Here is a 16,681-nt window from a genome sequence, read left to right as displayed (position 1 = left end):
GAATGGCATTTCTGCGACGCGAAACAAAAACGAAACGCCGCGAAAGATAGTCTGGCTCTGTCGCGCCAATACTCAAGAGCGATAGAGATAGATATCTACGAGCGTTTCGTTTCGTGAGCGTTTGTGCCATTCGGCTACGTACCAAGATTTTAATTGGTGTATTGAAGGTGAACAGATTAGTCATAGTAGTTAGTATCAGTGGTGAGCGGAATTCGCGCGTTGCGTGTCGTGTCGCTCAAATACGAGATATCGTGACTGAAATCGCTTTTCTTTTCGCACTTTTGTTTTGTGCCATGGCTAAGGATAAAAAATGGCAGCTGCTGCTGGATTTATTCTCGTTAGCGAGCGGTGAGTTTTTTTTTATTTATTTCGAGAAAAGGCGGTTAGCTTATTTTTCATTGTTACTTGTTATCAAAAGATTTAGTGGATTAGTATTTCAATTCTTTATTGTTTGGATGTAATAAAAGTAAAGAAAAGGCTTAATATTATGTAGGCATACCCTGATAAGATATATGTACGTAAAATTACATTAATTCTTTAAAAAAACCTGGCATACATTTTTAATAAGGTCGCATACAAATTGAACAGGTACATGCCAATACCTAATTAAGATTTTTTTAAAGGTGCATGTAGGTAGGTTTATTGTTCCTCTTATCTTTGTAACGGCCTAAACAATGTATATTTATTAGTTTTATTACTCACAACACATATAAAAAGGAGGAAATTATATCGACATATTTAGATAACTAAACTTTTTAAGATGCAACAGGAAAACCACAACGGAAAAGAAAAGGAAAAGGATTTTATAAAACAACAAAAAAAATTCTTATGTCAACAAAAAGTTCACCTCAAAAATATATAAGTAATAAATAATATGATATCTCAGGTGCACTTTTCCGTTGGTTTTTTTTATTTTTTGTAGGCCAGTGGCCCATTTCTCGAAAGGTACAAGCCTTGTATTACAAGTGTGTTTCCATGACAACCCATACGATTTGACAGTTCGCGCACTTGATTACACCTTACACCACTTGTACCTTTCGAGAAACGGGCCCCAGGTAAATGCAATTAGTTTTAAGTATATTTGTTGTTATGACAATAGGTATATGACAACAACATGTTTAAACTAGGTACAGTCACCTCCAACAATAAATTACTCTTCAAAGGCCGCATAAATATGTGACACCCTCTTAGGATCTACAAATAACCACAAAATTAAAATTTTGGAAAAACCCCCAACATAGAGAACCGATTTTCATAAAACATGGCTAAAAACACTCCCGACTAACTCAGCTTTCAAACAAAAAAAAACTAAATCTAAATCGGTTCATTCATTCGGGAGCTACGATGCCACACACGGGGTTTTTTCAAAATTTTAATTAAGTGATTATTGTACTTCTTTATGTAACTATCTGTATAATTTGTATAGGTACATATATGTAGAAGATACCAATATAATATAATACCCCTTTTTTTAAATTAAGGTACTAGTGCAACGAAACTTGGTCCAGTAACACAGTGTTTCCTAGCTCAGGACACTGGGTGGTAATTTTCTGAAATTGATAATTTATATATTATGATTAGGTAAACTTTTAATTTTTTGTGTTGTAGGTAAATTGTTTTTGCTGGTGACTGTATGCTATATTTGCATGTAGCCAATTTTGCTATTGGTTCGGTAGTGCACAATGCAACCTTGAACAATGAAATGACTTCATTCAACTGTGTAATGCGCGCGTAAAAACATTTCGTAAAAACTGATTGAATCAAATTAGTTTTTGTCAAGAAGAAACGTAGACGATTCATATAATCAGCTTAAAGATACCACGAGTCTTTTACAAATATGTTCTTATGAAAATGAAAATTGAAAATGAGAAAAAATGCAATGTGGATAAAATGCAATTTTGCTATCCGTTTTCTAATAACAAAGTAAGCCTTTACCAGTTAGTGTGGTATTTTTTTTTGTACAATTTAACAAAAAGCTTTTGTTGTCCTGGCAGTAGAGTTAACGTATTATGAAACGTACAAAACTCAAGGTATGATACTTAGAGGCTCTAAGTAAATACAGGAGTTCATCGATCTTTTCTTTACATACCTAGTGTGCATGATTCAAGATTAGTAACGGAACATGCAGGCCATATTGTATTATTCAAACTAGAGATGGGCCGAATATTCGGTAAACATTCGGCATATTCGGCAAGTTTTAAATTGTTAGTATTCGGCCGAATAGTTCCGATACATTGCCGAATATTTACCGAATAAACGAACTAAATAAATGGGATAAGTTGTTTCGTAATTCGTCGGATAATGACATCCTATTTCAGCATTCTAACTAAGGAACTACCAAAGGGAGTTAAAAATGGGTTAAAATATAAGTACTTGCAGTCGAGTTCATAAATATGTGTACATTTCTTCTCCTTAACTCTTTGCAATAAGGTGAAAAAATGTACACATTTTTATGAACTCGACTGTAGGTACAATAATTTTGTCAAAAAGTAAAAATAACGTAGCTTAATTATAGGACATTAAGAGCGTTAGTAAGATAAATGTGTCGCTTAACTTCAAACTTGGGTAAATCGCATTAACTTATTTAAGGATGCCAAGGCGCTTAAGCGCTAGATGCAAAATAGCCTTTATACAATAAAAACGAATACATTAAGTAGATTAAGTTTATGTCCTTATTTTAGGTATAATTATAACAAAGCAAATAGCGTTCAAAAGAATCCATACCTACATTACCTACTAATATTATAAATGGGAAAGTGTGTGTCTGTTTTCTCCGTCTTTCACGGCAAAACGGAGCGACGAATTGACGTGATTTTTTAAGTGAAGATATTTAAACGATTTGCAAGGGATGGAGGCTTAGGCTACTTTTTGTCTCTTTCTAACGCGAGCGAAGCCGCGGGCAAAAAGCTAGTACTTTATATATACCTACTCTGGTGCATCCAATTTGTCAGTAGTAAAAGACGAGAAATTCAAATGGTCGTTTCCGAAATCTGTAATAGATATTTATACCCAAATAAAATGGAATTCTAGCTAACATAATAAAGTACCTACCCTATCTACGTAATTTGATATCGTTATATAACGTACCTTCGTAATAAAGTATTATCTATTCATTTCTAATACTAGCCCATGATAATATCTTTGATAATAGTTTATTAATAATTTATTTTATCTATGCTTAGATCACAGATGGAGATATGTTTTTGACGTGATTTAAAGACACATTTTTTGTATAATTTACATATCAAACTATTTAAACTTGACTTAGAATCTAATTATTTCAGTAATAACACTTTATTTAGGTAACGAATTTTTAATTATTTAATTAACAACGTAAACATAGGTATAAAATAATACAATAATAAAACACTTCCATTAAGACAGGAAATTTGGCCCAGGAGGGCGATTTTTGAATCTCGCATACGGGATTTTGTCACTAAAATACCGGTTGAAAACGGTGACTTGCTTATAATTTTCAGTGTCAATTTTCTGAATTCGAACGCGTGAGACTCAAAAATCGGCCCACACTGATCGTTGGGTAAGGTGCCGCAGAAGGCTGGCCGCGTTGCCCCGCTGGGTAGCAATGCACTACCTGGCCGAATGCACAAACGCTCACGAAACGCTCACGAGATAATATCTCTTTCGTAGCTATCTATCTCTATCGCTCTTGCGTATTGGCGCGACAAAGCCAGACTACCTTTCTGCGGCGTTTCGATTTCGTTTCGCGTCGCGGAAATGCCATTCGGCTACGGAGCCTGATCCGCTGAGCAAAATATTAGCCAGCCCTCTGGTATGAGCCTATGAGGCGCTTAGACAGCTCAAAATAATTGATATTCATTTGATTTTCAGTGTTGGTCCCACTACTAACGCTGACGCAAGTGGCCCACCCTTTCGAGCGAGGCTTCTTCATCAATGATGACTCCTTAAAACTGCCGTTCAAGGAGCAGACTGTCACAGAAGTCACCCTGGGTATTGTCGGCTTCGTATTAAATGTGGCTACGGTAAGCAATTATGGCTTTCCCTCTAGTCTTACCGCGTAGTTTTACCAGTTGAACCACTGGGAATTTTCTTCCCAATAGACTTACTGATAGTAAGAGGTAGGCAATAGGTAGGTTAGGTTTGTTAGGTACCTATGTACCTATAGGTGCCCGAAGTAATAAATCTAGAAATAGGAGCCCCGCTCAGCGCGCGGGGCTCCGTCGAAACAGTTGTCGCGTCTGGTTTCGGACAAAAAAGCAGTCTTACAATCAGTAAGTCTATTGGGAAGAAAATTCCTAATGGTTCAACTGGTAAAACTACGCGGTAGGACTACAGGAAATAGGTCAGCAATTATCCATACTTAATTTTATAAATGGGAATGTGTGTGTTTGCTTGTTTGTCCGTCTTTCACAGCAAAACCATAAAACGGAGTGACGAATTGACATGACGTTTTTAAGTGGAGATAGTTGACGGAGAGTGACATAGGCCACTTTTTGTCTCTTTCTAACCTCCCCATTTCCCTAAAATGGGGGGTGGAAGTTTGTATGGAGCATTCCGAATTTAACGCGAGCGTAGCTGCCAGCAAAAGCTAGTACACAATAAAACTATATACTTTTTCATACACGTTGACTCCTTAAAGCTGCCGTCCAACTACTAAGTAGTATAACGTCACAAAAATCAGCCTGGGGATTGTAGACTTCGTACTAAATGTAGCCTGGCTACGGTAAGCAATTACACTCAATTATAGGTGCCTACTTCTTAATTTATGATGTCTCCTTAAAGACATCGTTCGTGAAATAGATTGTCACGGTAGTCACCCTGGGCATTGTGTGCTTCGAACTTAATGAACTGTAAGTAATTTTACCCAATCTGTCCATTATAAAAGTACTTGTTCATTAATGACGACTCTTAAGGCCCTCTGCGACAGTAGTACTACCATCTAGTTCAACTGGTAGTACAAATGATACACCTTTGGGTCACTATTACTACCAGTAGTACTAGTGACCATAACGGCAGACCGGTAGTACAACAGGCTACTAGACTTGTATCGAATTTAGCACATTAAGTTATTGTTTTCTGTAGTATTTGACTTAAGAAATCAATATTTATAGCTTGCGGGGATTAAAAGTGCGTGATGACTGCGTATTTTTATTTAAAGATGTGTGTATATTTTTTTTTAATTATGAACTCCGAAAACGGTGTTGGCCATTGGAGTGACGTCACATTATATATATTTATAATATATTTACGTATAACAATACAACGTGTTTTCTGACCCAATGTGAACCCTGAACGGGGTGATTTAGTAGGCAATACTGAATACCTTTTACTATGGTGCTAATGACGAAATCTAAAAAAAATGTCTTTTACATACATTTTGACCGATCGATACCGATCGACCATAGTAAAAGTTGTTCAGTATAACCTACCAAATCACCCCGTCAAAGGTTTTCAGTGGGTTAGAAAACACGTTATACATATTTTGTTTACCTACATCGAATGTGTATCATATGTACTACCAGTTGAACTTTTAATACAGTGGTCTATGACAAAACCCGAGGGATATTCTTGTATTTTTAGAAGTAGTAATAGTGACCCTAAGGTGTATCATTTGTACTACCAGTTGAACTAGATGGTAGTACTACTGTCGCAGAGGGTCTTAAGGAATCTGCCGGTCATGCAGCAAAGCAGCAAAGTGACACGGAAGTCACCCTGGGTATTGTTGGCTTCGCATTCGCAGTTAATGTGGATAGGTACTGTAAGTAATCTTACCCAACCTACGAGATTAAAACCTAACCACAGAATTAAAATTTTGAAAAAAAAAAAAAACCCCGTAGTAGGTAGACCGATTTTCATGAAACATGGTTAACAACACTCCCGACTGATTCAGCTTTCAAACAAAAAAAAAACTAAATCTATATCGGTCCATCCGTTCGGGACCTAGGTGCGATGCCACAGACAGACACACACACACAAACAGGCAGACGGGCCAGTTTTTCAAAGTTGTCCACCCCACTTTTTTCTTGGATTTGGAGAATTTTATGTGGTTTCTACTCAGAATCGCGAGCTCTTTCAATAGAAAAAAAGTGTCTCAAGGTTTTTCCCATTTTGTTAGATACCAGTTTTTCATACATTTTGTATGGCGGTAACGAAATGGAAGGAATGAAAAATGTGTGGAAATCTTGGGACATTCTTTTTCTCTTATCAGGATCGAAAGACATCGCGATTCTGAGTATGAATCGCGTAAATAATACCCATGGTCCAAAAAAAGTGGGGCGGACAACTTTGAAAAAAAAAAAACGACCCACAGACACGTCAAACTTATAACACCTCGTAATTTTTGCGTTGGGGGTTTAAAACAGCTCGTTTACAATCTGTACATTTTAATGGACACAGGAGACACCTATTTGTACAATTATGAGTAATAGTGTTGAAAGTCACGATCGTAAGTTTACTTGCATTTCGTGACTTTAACTACCGTTAATGTCAATCAATATTTACGACTCACGATCACGATAATCTACTTAATTTAAATTTATATCTAATTACTATCACGTGCATGATATGGGGTTCATTTACTTTCAATCTTTCAACAATTTGATTGGCCACGTTCAAAGGAATCGCTTTCCGATTTTACTATCTCTGATGAGAGTGATGAGATTAAATCTAAAGGAGTAGTGATTTATTCTTAGCTATGGAGTCCCAGTACCTTTGTAGGTATCTGAATTTAAAAACTGATTCCATTACTTATTCCTTTTGGCTAATATCCAAGTACTTTCAAATCGTTTATTGATGCTCCTTTGCAAACGAAACGCCAATCAGGAACATGAACAGTTATGAACAAATACCTTCGTATCGCATGGCTAGATATAATAGGAAGAAGTTTATTTATAGATAGATGTTTAGTTTTTTTACATTTTATCCGACCTTTCTCTGCCCGTGGTCACGAAAGACAATGTCAAGTGACTCAAGTGACTTTAAAGATGTGTACAAAACGTGTGAATTTCAAGTGTTATTATAATATCCCTGTTTCCAGATACTGATAATCGAGTACCTCCAAAGCAGGAGGCAAAAGAACCCCGAACAGAAGTACATCTTCGGTTTCGCGGTACCAGCTTGGGTGTGGCAGAGCTACGCTGCCATAAGAACGTTCACATTTGGCGCTGGGTGCCAACAGTTGCTGTCTAATGTCACTAAATATGCTGTCGGGAGGCTCAGGCCATACTTTATGGATGTAAGTAATTTGGAATTAGCCAAACAGCATGAAACACACACCAACTCAAGCGACTCATGGAGTCCGCGGCTCTGCCGGCCTAGGTGGACAGTCGAGTAAATTCTCTCATTCCTCTCAGATGAGGTATCCCATCTACCTACTTAAGTATCCGCCGAACGAAATCTGCCATACTAATTTGAAGTTTTTATACAATATGTTGCAGCTGAATGTATGCCGTAGCAATATACTACGTACATATCATAGAGGAATAAGTAAAGGAAGAGTTATAACTGCAAACATCAGTAAATGCAAGTTATTTGTAGTGACATCTAGCGTCAATCACGCGTCAAATAGCTTAAATTATCAGTACCACTACTCGACACTAATGTCACTACAAATAACTTGCATTTTACTGATGTATGGAGTTACAACTCTTCCCTTACACTTCCTTTATGGTACATATTTAGGTTTTAAACGGATAGTGTGTGTTATATTGCGTGTTTTGATAATCCATATTAATATTATAAATGGGAAAGTGTGTGTGTCTGTTTGTTTGTCCGTATTTCACGGCAAAACGGAGCGACGAATTGACCTGATTTTTTAGGTGGAGATAGTTGAAGGGATGGAGAGTGACATAGGCTACTTTTTGTCTCTTTCTAACGCGAGCGAAGCTGCGAGCAAAAGCTAGTATTACTATATTTGATAATATTATAGTGTTCACGTTCATGACAGTATGCAGAAAAAATCTGTTAGTTAATGTGGATGTTTAAGATCTCTCGATCTTACTTTATGATCTGAAAGGTCTTCTGCTACGTTTTTATGTATTGTATTTACGAGTAACTATGTATGTAACTAGTAGAGTCCATTACATACATAGGTACTTACTCGTAACAAAGAACCCGTCTACTGTGAATTTCAAAATCAGGAGATTTCTGTATTTTCTCTGTCAATCCTTCCGTGCCGAGAACGTGGAAGCATAAAAAAATGATTAAATTATCTGTGAATGTAGACTAATAGTGTTTGTTGAAAAATATAAAGAACGATTCCGTTTTGTCATCATAATCAATCATTTATTTATTTATTATTCAAATAAGTTACACAGCATAACAGTAAAACCAAAGCACTGTGAAACTAAAAAATAAAAACAATAGGTATAAATATAGCACAACAGTAAAAATCAGACAAAAAAAAAAACAATATTCTATTTAGGCGACGACGTAACAGCGTGGCTCCGTTGCGTCGTCTGACACGGCGTAGGGTTCGGCAGGTTGCCCCGGAACCGCCGAAACACCACGCCCTTCGGCCAGAAGTCTGCACTCGCGATGGTGTCCTGCAGCGGCCGCGGCACTCGCAACACAAACGAACTGAAGTGCACGTAGTGGCGCGACTGTAGCTGGAACACTCTCAGCGTGTAGCCAGTCTTCTGGCGAACGTACTCCACCACCTCATCAGCCCCGGCGGAGTAGTGCAAGCGCGACACGTAGAGCGCCCTACTCGGCGTAGCAATCCGTAGACCTGAATTCACTGGTTCCGCATTGCCACACATAGTCTTACGAGGCGCCCTGCGCGCATTCATGACATTGACATTGACAGAAATAAGGATAATTATGTTTTCAATGGTAAAGATAACCTGATAAAGCTATCTATTCGCATATCTGCCGCATTGTTTTGTTTCCTTAACTATTCATTGTTACTATTTATAGATTTATTTACGCTTTGTTATTGACGGTCGAGTAACATAAAATACGATTATAATACAGCAATGCAAAAATAAAAACGAAATAGAAAGGTAGGCAAATTCACTTAAGCTAATCACATTTCTGAAGGTTTAAAGCTCATTTAGATAGCGTGCGAACTCACATGCGGTTTTACTTACATTGCGGACTCTTGAGGTTACATACAAGTCAGCACACCGATTAAATACCTCAATGTAATGAAACTCGCACGAGAGTTCTCGCACTTCTTGCACCAATGATCATATAGTTTTACCACCTAGAGCCAATTTCTCAAAACTGAAAGTTACAAGTTTCAAGCGGAAGTCTCTTTCCAACTTGTCATATTAGACATTGACTATTACCACTAGTAACTTGTGACTTATAGCTTCGAGAAACGGGTCCCATCAGATCTTCAATTACTAACATTCAGCACAAATGTGACTACTATAACTTCGTTACCCATTTCCATTGTTTATTGTGGCCTTCAGTTCAGAATTAGTTCCATTATTTATACCTATATCGAAACCTCCAATTGATGCGTTCCGTTCTTTGATTCTGATCAGCAGCTCAAATTAGATCTGGTTGATTTATTAGTACCTACTTAGTTCCATGTATTACATGTGTTTTCTGATATAAATACTTAGAGTTATTACACAACATAGGTACATTCGCGATGCAGTTCATTTACAATAATAATGACAGGGATTTTTTAATATTTTGCAAACACATGATTGCAAACAGGTAAGTACCAATTATTCCGGAAATATCGACATTATTAGAAACTGATTATTGACTTTGCACATGCGAATTTTTGAGGTGGAGTAAAAAAAGTATTCATGGTACGTGCTGTATACACAAAATTATTTGAATAGGCGCAATATTAGTAACATTATTCTTCTTCGGTCAACTGTGAAGTCATTAGTCTCCCAAATACAAACCGTACAGTATGTACACAAGACTCCTGACATCTATGTATTAAAATCGTGATCGTGTGAAACGTAGCAAATTGGCAATAGCACTAGTAGATTTGCTTAGAGTATCTATTTTCTTTGGTATCATCATAATCTTTAAATAAACTTCAATAAAGCCTCTTACGTATATTGCTGCCCCTTATTTCTAATTACATGACATAATAATTATAACTAACTAAAGTAGGTCAAAACTCAAAATAATGTCATGGAAAATAATCGTTTTGAAAAATTATTTTCGTTAAGTCCTAAAAGACTGAGAGTTGTAAGCGTTAGGGCCCATTTAGACGGTACGAGAACTCGTATACGAGTTTCATTACATTGCGTATTTGATTGATGCGCTGAGTTGTTTGTAACCTTAACATTCAGAAATGTATCTAAAATCGCATGCGAGTTCGCACCCCGTCTAAATCAGGCCTAATAAAAGGATTCATGACAAGTAATGACAAAGGTTTTTAAACTTTTGATGGTCTTCCTAAGTTTACTTGTGAAATTTATAGAATTATACCTACTTACCTTTATTACCAAGCTACAAACTTAAACATACAATTACAATTCCAGGTATGCCAGCCGGAATACAACGAGACCTTGCCAGCGAACGTGCTGGGCTACATTCAGGTCTACAACTGCCGCAACCGGTTCGATCCCGCTTACCAGCCGTATCTTAAAGACATGCGACTGTCTTTCTTCAGTGCCCATTCCAGTTTCGCGATGTATGCTGCAGTATTTTTCATTGTAAGTTCCTCTTTTAGTTATCATCTAATTTTATGCCTGGTTGCAAATCTCACTGCTGGATAAAGGCATCCCCTCTTCTTTTCAATTTTTTTCTGCGATGAGCAAGATCCTGATGCAAATCCCATTGAAACGCATCAAAGTCGTCCCGCCATATCTTCCTCGGTCTGCCTCTGCCACGACTACACTGCGGGTCCCAACTTTTCTTCATCCTGTAGACCAAAATTTCTACGCCTTGGGCTACACTCAGGTCTACCTGTGCCAACCGGTTCGATCCTGCCCTCCAACGTATCTTAAAGACATATGGCTGTCTCTCTTCAGTGCCCACTCCAGCTCCGCGATGTATGCCGCGGTGTTTTTCATTGTGAGTGCTGTTAAATTACTTACCATATTGAAGATTACTATCTGAATGCACTGGGTCCCTCCAACCAGGTATAGGAGTACACAGGTACGCAGGTGTACAGGTGCGAAAACTTGTTCCACCGTTTCACCGCTAAGTATGTATGCAGCGGTGTTCTTCATTGTAAGTTCTTTTTTCTTCATCTTGAAGACTATAATATGGTTACTAGTCGTTAATCAACTTGTGTAAGAATATCTTGTTCAAACAGTAACGACCTAAATAATAAGTTAAATAGTATTCTTGGTTCCGTAACACAATGGCTCAGTGACCACAATATGCAGTTAAACATTAAAAAGACAAATTTAATTCAGTTCCGACCCCACCAACGTACCCCTTTGAATATTGATTACTCGTACTTAGGCACTCAAATTCAACCGACAAAGGACTGCAATCTCCTCGGCCTAGTCATTGATGAAAACATAATTGGAAAATGCATGTAGATAGGTAAAATAAGTTTAAAAATTTCACGCTTTGCGTATGCCCTTAAAAATATAAAAAAAACAGTGTGTGTGTGGATTGAGTGAGCACCTTCCGAAAATAAAAAAAAATATGCTGATCATTTAGTAAAAGTTCTAAAACAATTGTAAAACGAATCTCTGAATTTGTAAAAAGATAAATCAAAAGATACAGCCATTAACATGTGCTCACTCAGTTCTCACAAACTACCAACGAAAACAGTGAATATATTCATTTAACATATAATATTTATATACTAACATTTAGTAAAAAATAGGCCAACCTACCTCTATAAATATTAGATCACCTAGTGACGTATTAAATTTTTTACAAATAGCTTCTTATGCTCACTCAATCCACACACTTTTGAAAAGCCGAATTTTGATGAAAAACATAAGATTTAGACCGCTATTATATGTGTATAGTTTAGTAAAAGTGAAATGGGAATTTGTAAAATACAAAACGAACCACTAACGTGTCAGGTTTTTTTATAATAAATTTTTGTAAGTGCTCACTCAGTCCACACGTTTTGAGAAAGTTAAAAATGTAAATATCTTACGATTTGTAGCACCTAAGACACTCGAAAGTACTTCAACATTTAGTAAAAATTTTTACTAAATATCCACCATCTAATATTTTATATTCGTTGTCTGGTTTTAAAGATATTCAGACATAACTTTTCTCATACAAATGTATCAAGTAGGGTGACCACACTATGTCGGCTCCTGATTTTCCCCACCTTCCCATTGTCATATTGAGATTGGGGAGTTTCGTTCGTTCAATTTTGATAATATTAAACTAATACCATATTAATTCTCCATCTGCAAACTGTTTTTAGGTTATGTTCTTGGCCTAGTGATGATGTGTATTGTGTAATTTTTATCGACGTCAGGATAATAACCATATCGACATGCATGCATTAAAAAGGACATGAATAATAATTGGTAAGAAACAAAGAATATAATACTTCACTAGTAAGAAACCAGAACCTGGTAATCTAATCGCGCTAACAGATGAGCGTACCGGATTTGTAAGTGGGAGCGAGAAATAGTTATTCTTTTCTCGCTCCCACTTACAAATCCGGTAAACTATTATCAAAATTGAACGAAACTCCCCAAGCTCAATATGACAATGGGAAGGTGGGGAAAATCAGGAGCCGATATAGTGTGGTCACCCTACTTGATACATTTGTATGAGAAAAGTTATGTCTGAATATCTTTAAAACCAGACAACGAATATAAAATATTAGATGGTGGATATTTAGTAAAAAATTTTACTAAATGTTGAAGTACTTTCGAGTGTCTTAGGTGCTACAAATCGTAAGATATTTACATTTTTAACTTTCTCAAAACGTGTGGACTGAGTGAGCACTTACAAAAATTTATTATAAAAAAACCTGACACGTTAGTGGTTCGTTTTGTATTTTACAAATTCCCATTTCACTTTTACTAAACTATACACATATAATAGCGGTCTAAATCTTATGTTTTTCATTAAAATTCGGCTTTTCAAAAGTGTGTGGATTGAGTGAGCATAAGAAACTATTTGTAAAAAATTTAATACGTCACTAGGTGATCTAATATTTATAGAGGTAGGTTGGCCTATTTTTTACTAAATGTTAGTATATAAATATTATATGTTAAATGAATATATTCACTGTTTTCGTTGGTAGTTTGTGAGAACTGAGTGAGCACCTGTTAATGGCTGTATCTTTTGATTTATCTTTTTACAAATTCAGAGATTCGTTTTACAATTGTTTTAGAACTTTTACTAAATGATCAGCATATTTTTTTTTATTTTCGGAAGGTGCTCACTCAATCCACACACACACAAAAAACAACAGATCTCAAAACGGCTCTTAGTGCTTATCATGCATTTACCCAGGCATGACTCCAATACGGAATAAATATGTGGGGTAATAGTGTGAATAGTACAGAATTATTCATATTGCAAAAAAGATGTATTCGAATATTAAGTAACATAAAAAACCAAGACAGTTGCCGACCTTACTTTAAAAAATTTAATATTTTAACTCTACCATCCCTTTATATATTAGAAGCATGTAAATTTGTACAAAAACATCCTGACCTGTATTTCAAAGCAAAAGATCGTCACACTTGTACTTTCAATTTAAGACATCAAAATAAAATATCCCTTCCTGCCAGTAACCTACAGATAAGTAATAAGAGCCCCTATAGCATGTCAATACGAATTTTCAATAGTCTGCCAAATCAAATAGCTAGAGAGCAAAAATATGATAAATTCATAAGCTTACTGAAAAACTATTTAATAAGTAATTGTTTTTATTCTTTACAAGAATATTTTGAAAGTAATAGATATCTGCCATAACTAAAACAATTTTATGTAAGAATACAGTTATACCTAATTTATGTTTTGTGTCACTTGTGTTAGTATTAGATAGTTTGTGTTAGTTTGCAATACCCTTACAGGGTGCCATATTGTGATCCAATCTTAGAATTAAGAACATCTGTAAAAAAACCAATGTGGAAGCAATAAACTATTATTATTATTATTTCCTTTATTCATTTTAATTCTTAGGCTAGGATTTTTATAATATGATTATAAAAGTAAAATACAAAACCACATACAAAATATATAAACACATTATAAAAAACCTAACCTAGGGTGCCGCCAGCAGCGGGGCAGGGCCCAAGCTGCCGGTGGTTAGGGCTGCAGAGAGAGGAACCATCGAACTATCCGCGCTGTGTCCAAGATCACTGCAATGCATCTGGCCCTTGATCCAGCTACCTAGCGAGAGTCTCTTAAGATGTTGGTCGAGACTCTTCGCTATGAGACCGTTCGCTGAAACGACTATCGGAACAATGATCGTTGATTCAACATCCCACATGGCGGTTATCTCGTAAGCCAAGTCTAGGTACTTACTGGACTTGTCCTTCTCGGCTTTCACGAGATTCTCATCATGGGGGATGGTGATGTCAACGAGCACTGCCCGGCGTTGCGGTCGATCTATTATCACAATGTCAGGCTTATTGGCTACAATAGTCCTGTCAGTGATAATAGATCGATCCCAATAGAGCGTGGCACTTATTATTACTATTATTCTCCTTTATTTATCTCTTAATAATTATTATTATTACTATTATTATTATTATCTTGATTATAATATTTATTTATTATTTATAAATAATTATCGTGGTTTCCAGGTGTACATCCAATACAAAGGCAGATGGCGTGGCTCAAAGCTGCTCCGTCACGCCGTCCAATTCTTCGCATTACTGACAGCCTGGTACGTGGGGTTGACACGGATTGTGGAAAACTACCACCACTGGAGCGACGTTGCTGTTGGCTTTATCAACGGAGCCATTTTTGGATTTTTAGTGGTAAGTTAGATATTCTCTCCACCTCATTGAAGTTGCTCAACCGTGTTGTCCAAATCTTCGCGTTGCTGGCAGCCTGGTACATGGGATTGAAGCGGATTGTAATTTCCACCACTAGAGCGACGGCGCTTTTGGATTTCTGGTAGTAGTAACCTATTATTATGCCACTATTTATTGTGTGGTTCAAAGAAGTGGTACGTAGGGGGGTGAGGAGACATTTCTGTACTTGTGGTGAGGTTAGGGTTAGATCAGTCACGCTATTCAGTTTTTATTGCGTTGATGGCAGCATAGGATATATGCGAGGATATCCCAAAAATAACAAAAGCCAAATGCGGGTCAATATTGGTCATACCAACTTTCCTTCTGTGGTCGAAGTTGACTGTGGGTGATGGGTGCATGCAATCCCTGTAATATCACAATTTCGTATTCTTTAAACCCCATTATTTGTTAAAAGTAGCACAGAGGCTAAAGTAGTTTCATGTTTTCTTCCTCATCGTGATGCTAAAGACTATATTTTCCAGGTAATCTACGTCCTGAAGCCCACGAAACACCTGCCTCTGACCTGGCAAGACGCGCCCGAGAGCGCGCTCCCGGTGGCGCGGTGACGTCCGCGGCGCCAGCGGTTCAGACTCTTGGTCGTGCTGCAGTTCATACTGATGACGATACTTAATAAATGATATGTGCTATGAGGGAATGAGACAATTATATACATGTGTTACGTGTCATATTTGCAGTGACTTTTGTAACTAGTGAGCGTGGTCAGAACGGCGACGAGCAGCGAGAAGTTAGAAGCGATGGTGCCAGTTTTGTTTGTTAGGACATCCGGCGTCCGCAATGTTGCGTGTGTATCCAAGCGAACGGTTTAGCAAAAAAATAAACGTTTCTTAGGGGCATGTCAAAAAAGTCTACCGCCACAAAAACTGTGTGAATCGATTCATAATATCTTTCGCTTAAACCCACCAAACGCCTATTCTTAATAACATTGCAAAAAGCTTCACCGAAGAGCTGCCTCCCGTTCGTTTATATCATCTTTATTATAAATTATAATTACATTAAGTTCTACACTAACTAATCAAAACAGTTTTTATAACCTTTATTTTGGTTAAACAAATTTTGACTAGGAAAATAATGCAAGGATCAAAAAGTAAATAATTACTTCCTGTCATACGAGTATACACTGCCAAATTAAGGGTAATGTTTATTTAAGTATTGTCTTCAGTTTCATGCATATTTATCCATGTAAGTTTGAACGTTCTGGCGCCTAACGAAAAAGAACAAGCAATTAGATATATCAGTGTAGTGTACAGTTTTACTTAGACCACGGGTTTGAAACCCAGGATGGGATGTACCTACCATTGTACATCTATTATAAGTAAGGAAATATGGGGTAAAATTGAAAGGTCTTTCTTGCAGGGTAAGATAGAAGGCCGACTTAGTGCCGAAAACGTTATACACAGCCCTCAAGAAAAACCCTTAAATCTTATCCCACTTTACATATAAGTAGCTAATAAATAAATAAATATTATAGGAAATTCTTACACAGATTGACTGAGGCCCACGGTAAGCTCAAGAAGGCTTGTGTTGTGGGTACTCAGACAACGATATACATAACCCACCCGATATACATAACGATTCGAACCCGGGACCGCGGCGCAGCAGGCAGGGTCACTACCGACTGAGCTAGACTGGTCGTCAGCTAATGATTTTATAAAACTATATTATCTACATATTATGACGTGCGTTTGTAATCAGTACAACATTTGTTATAATGATAAGATAAAGTGTTTGTATTAAGATACATATAAGTGTGACGCATAATTTAGCTACTGAGTATGACCTACTATAAATATGTATTTCTT

General features: G+C 36.9%; 1 protein-coding gene across 1 annotated transcript; it reads left to right on the top strand.

Moving 5' to 3' along the window:
• The first annotated feature begins 211 nt into the window (after positions 1-211).
• LOC125234736 (putative phosphatidate phosphatase) lies at positions 212-16,644 on the top strand. Its single transcript, XM_048141123.1, has 6 exons — positions 212-348; positions 3,850-4,001; positions 7,016-7,213; positions 10,437-10,610; positions 14,649-14,825; positions 15,344-16,644. The coding sequence occupies exons 1-6, from the start codon at positions 294-296 to the stop codon at positions 15,425-15,427; spliced, it is 840 nt and encodes a 279-aa protein (XP_047997080.1). The 5' UTR covers positions 212-293; the 3' UTR covers positions 15,428-16,644.
• Positions 16,645-16,681: the final 37 nt, after the last annotated feature.

The sequence above is a fragment of the Leguminivora glycinivorella genome, chromosome 16 (assembly GCF_023078275.1).
Source record: "Leguminivora glycinivorella isolate SPB_JAAS2020 chromosome 16, LegGlyc_1.1, whole genome shotgun sequence".
Taxonomy (NCBI): domain Eukaryota; kingdom Metazoa; phylum Arthropoda; class Insecta; order Lepidoptera; family Tortricidae; genus Leguminivora; species Leguminivora glycinivorella.
The sequence above is the reverse complement of the archived record's forward strand: the minus strand, read 5'-3'. Positions and strand labels throughout refer to the sequence as shown.

Coding starts and splice junctions, on each gene's coding strand:
- LOC125234736 (XM_048141123.1), top strand. CDS start 294: ATGGCTAAGGATAAAAAATGGCAGCTGCTGCTGGATTTATTCTCGTTA. Junction 4,002..7,015: donor TCGTATTAAATGTGGCTACG/GTAAGCAATTAT, acceptor CCCTGTTTCCAG/ATACTGATAATCGAGTACCT. Junction 10,611..14,648: donor ATGCTGCAGTATTTTTCATT/GTAAGTTCCTCT, acceptor CGTGGTTTCCAG/GTGTACATCCAATACAAAGG.